The sequence below is a fragment of the Kryptolebias marmoratus genome, linkage group LG13, assembly GCF_001649575.2.
Source record: "Kryptolebias marmoratus isolate JLee-2015 linkage group LG13, ASM164957v2, whole genome shotgun sequence".
NCBI classification, from domain to species: domain Eukaryota; kingdom Metazoa; phylum Chordata; class Actinopteri; order Cyprinodontiformes; family Rivulidae; genus Kryptolebias; species Kryptolebias marmoratus.
This window is the reverse complement of record NC_051442.1, coordinates 231,007-233,825: the sequence shown is the minus strand read 5'-3', so window position 1 is coordinate 233,825 and position 2,819 is coordinate 231,007. Positions and strand designations below refer to the sequence as shown.

Here is a 2,819-nt window from a genome sequence, read left to right as displayed (position 1 = left end):
TAGAAACTAGTTAAATGTGGTTAAAACAAAGTGGAACCATGGTTTTGCCTTCAGGCAGAGGCTCAGTTCCAGCCTCATGTTAAACATCCAAGTCTTGTTTGGACACAACTTAAATCACCAACAGACTTCCTGGTTCCTTCCAGGAACTAATCCTCGTCTCTCTGCTCAGACTGGATTTATTACGGTCCTCAGACCGCCCAGCTCCTCTCTGATTGGCTCCTTCTGACTCCTTATATTTGACCCAATCAGAAGCAGTGAGGAGCGAGCTGTGACTTCCTGTTTCACCCGACGTCCTGCTGCTGAGGCCTCCATCTGAGAGACCAGGCCTCAGCAGCAGGATGGGTTCATGCTCAGAAAATGCTCCTCAGGGGTCCATGGTGGACGTTAGCAGACAGCACATCTGTAGGGAGAGTAGGGCGCAGGTGGAAGAGAGTCTGGAGAGGAGGATGTGGTGGAGGAGGATCTGCAGACAGTTGGTGAGATGGAGGTAGATGTTCCACTGTGGAGAGAAGCTGAGGATGATTCTTCTTGGGTTCAGAGGGTCAGATGGTGGATTGGACCCAGAATAAAGACTGACACAAAGAGCTCCAAATAAATAAAAACAACTGATTTATTAAATAAAACAACTTAGAAGCAGGAAACTGAGGAGATCACAAGGAGAAGCAGTGGAGCAGAATACGGGCTGGGCCTGAGGAGGACCTGGACTCAGGTGAGGAGGCTGAAAACCAAAACATAACTCAGAAAGCCCAGATCCTAATCATCTTTTTATTTAGGCTCCTAAAACTGATCTGAGAGCAGATCTGAATGGGATCAGATTTAGTTGAAACCTGAGTCACTCGAGTCGAATCTTTCAGAGTTCCTCAGGAAAACGATGACTTCACTGTGTCACTGTGACACTCTTATGAGTCCCAGCTTCCTGTTGGACCTTTGCTTACAGGAAGTTACTCACTTCTGCTCCTGACCTCAGCAGAGCTCTGCAGCTGACGATCTGAACGTCTGTTTGCAGGTTTCTGGGCTTGATGGTGGTCTTCGTCTGCGGAGGCCTGCTGTGCTTCCTGCTGACCATCATCGTCCTTCGGAGGAGAGCCAGGACTTGTGAACGGAACAGGAGAGGACCGTACCAGCTGGTGGCGGAGCGGAATACACAGGAAAAAGAAGCGAACGGCGTGAAGACCTGAGGAGGCGGAGCAACAGAACCAAGCTGCCTGCTAAAGGAGGCAAACATTATATCTTTCTGTATCCAGTACTCAACATGTAAACATAACCCTGTGAATTTTATACATGAACATTATCAACATGTTTATAGAGACCAATGTGACGATAAACAAACTTCTTATGGACCCTCAGGGTCCAGATTCTGTGCTACAAGGAAGAACACGAACAAACACAAGAAACATTTTATCTGATTTATTAGATTTTTTCTTCAGCTACAAGAAGAATCTCTGAGCGGAACCAAGATGAGCTCACAAAGAACAGACAGAGGTCTGAACTCAGAGAAACAACTTCCGCCTGGGGTTCTTTGACCAAACAGGATTTTCAGCTTTGTCCAGGAGATCCCCGGAGATCCATGTGATCCCAGGCCATCCAGGTGATCCAGGAGATCAAGGTCACCCAGTTAACCCCGGGAGATCCAGGTGACCCCAGCTGACCCCGGCTGACCCCAGCTGACTCCAGCTGACCCCAGGTGACCCCAGCTGACCCCAGCAGACCCCAGCAGACCCAGCTGACCCAGGTGGTTCAGAAGATTTAGGTGACCCAGCAGACCCAGGTGACCCCAGCTGACCCCAGCTGACCCAGCTGACCCCAGGTGACCCCAGCTGACCCCAGCTGACCCAGGTGGTTCAGACATGGAACTCTTCCATCCAAACTTGCAGCTCAGAAACTGAGAAACTGTCCCCAGCTGTTGGAGACGAACCTGCGTCCTCCGGCACAAAGACAAACATTAGAAGCAGCTTCTCCGAAACGTTTTCTTCTTGTTTTTGGTCCTGAAACTTTTGTCTTGGGTCTTAATTTGACAGAAATCTGTTTCCTGCTCTGTAATGAAGCGACGAAGACAAGAAGATGAACGACGGGAACAAAATGATTCCATCCGAACGGAGACAGATTCTGTCAGGACGAAGTTTGATTCCTGTGAAGATTTTTCTGAATCCACTGAAACTTTAAAACTTCTTTGAAATTTCAACTTGTGTCTGTTTAACATAAAAAGTCAGATTATTTTTATACAAAGTTTAGTTTCTGACAGCGTCAGTGAGTCCATGTTTGTGTTGAGGTGATGTTTGCTGAGTTACATTTTGTTGTGAACATTTTAGAAAAGAAAAATCTTGTGAAACTTTAAATCTATTTTTTAAGTGTTTTTTCTTTGAGGAGCAGATTTAAGGTCTCAGACGGTTTCTGTGTTTTTTCACTGTGAACGCCTGAAACTGCTGCCTTCATGCAGATGTTTGCAGATTTTCAGGCAGCTGATTGCTGCGGTTTTTACTGCTTTTAGTTTTTGGGTTCTGCGAGAAGCTTGACGGTCCTCGTCCATCTTCTGTTTTCAGATCAGAACAGCTTTAGAACCTGCAGAACGTGAACTCCTCGGTTCCAAACTCCCTGCAGGACTCCGTCTGATACCCCTGACCTTTGACCTTTAGGTTCAGCAGCAAACCAAATTTGTTGAATCATGTAGCAAATTATTTTTAAGCTGAAACTTTTTATAAAAACTGATTAAAAGTGAAAAACATTTCATTTTCCAGCAGCTATTTCTGCAGCTGTTTCAGCACAGATTCAGCAGCTGTTTCAGCACAGATTCAGCAGCTGTTTCTGCAGCTGTTTCTGCA

General features: G+C 46.3%; 1 protein-coding gene across 1 annotated transcript in view; it reads left to right on the top strand.

Moving 5' to 3' along the window:
- slco2b1 (solute carrier organic anion transporter family, member 2B1) overlaps positions 1-2,702 on the top strand; it is a gene marked incomplete in the record, with an annotated part of 12,063 nt that extends 9,361 nt beyond the window's left edge. Inside the window, 1 exon segment of the mRNA XM_037979112.1 lies at positions 1,007-2,702. Within this exon segment, the coding sequence (XP_037835040.1) occupies positions 1,007-1,178 (172 nt within the window).
- Positions 2,703-2,819: the final 117 nt, after the last annotated feature.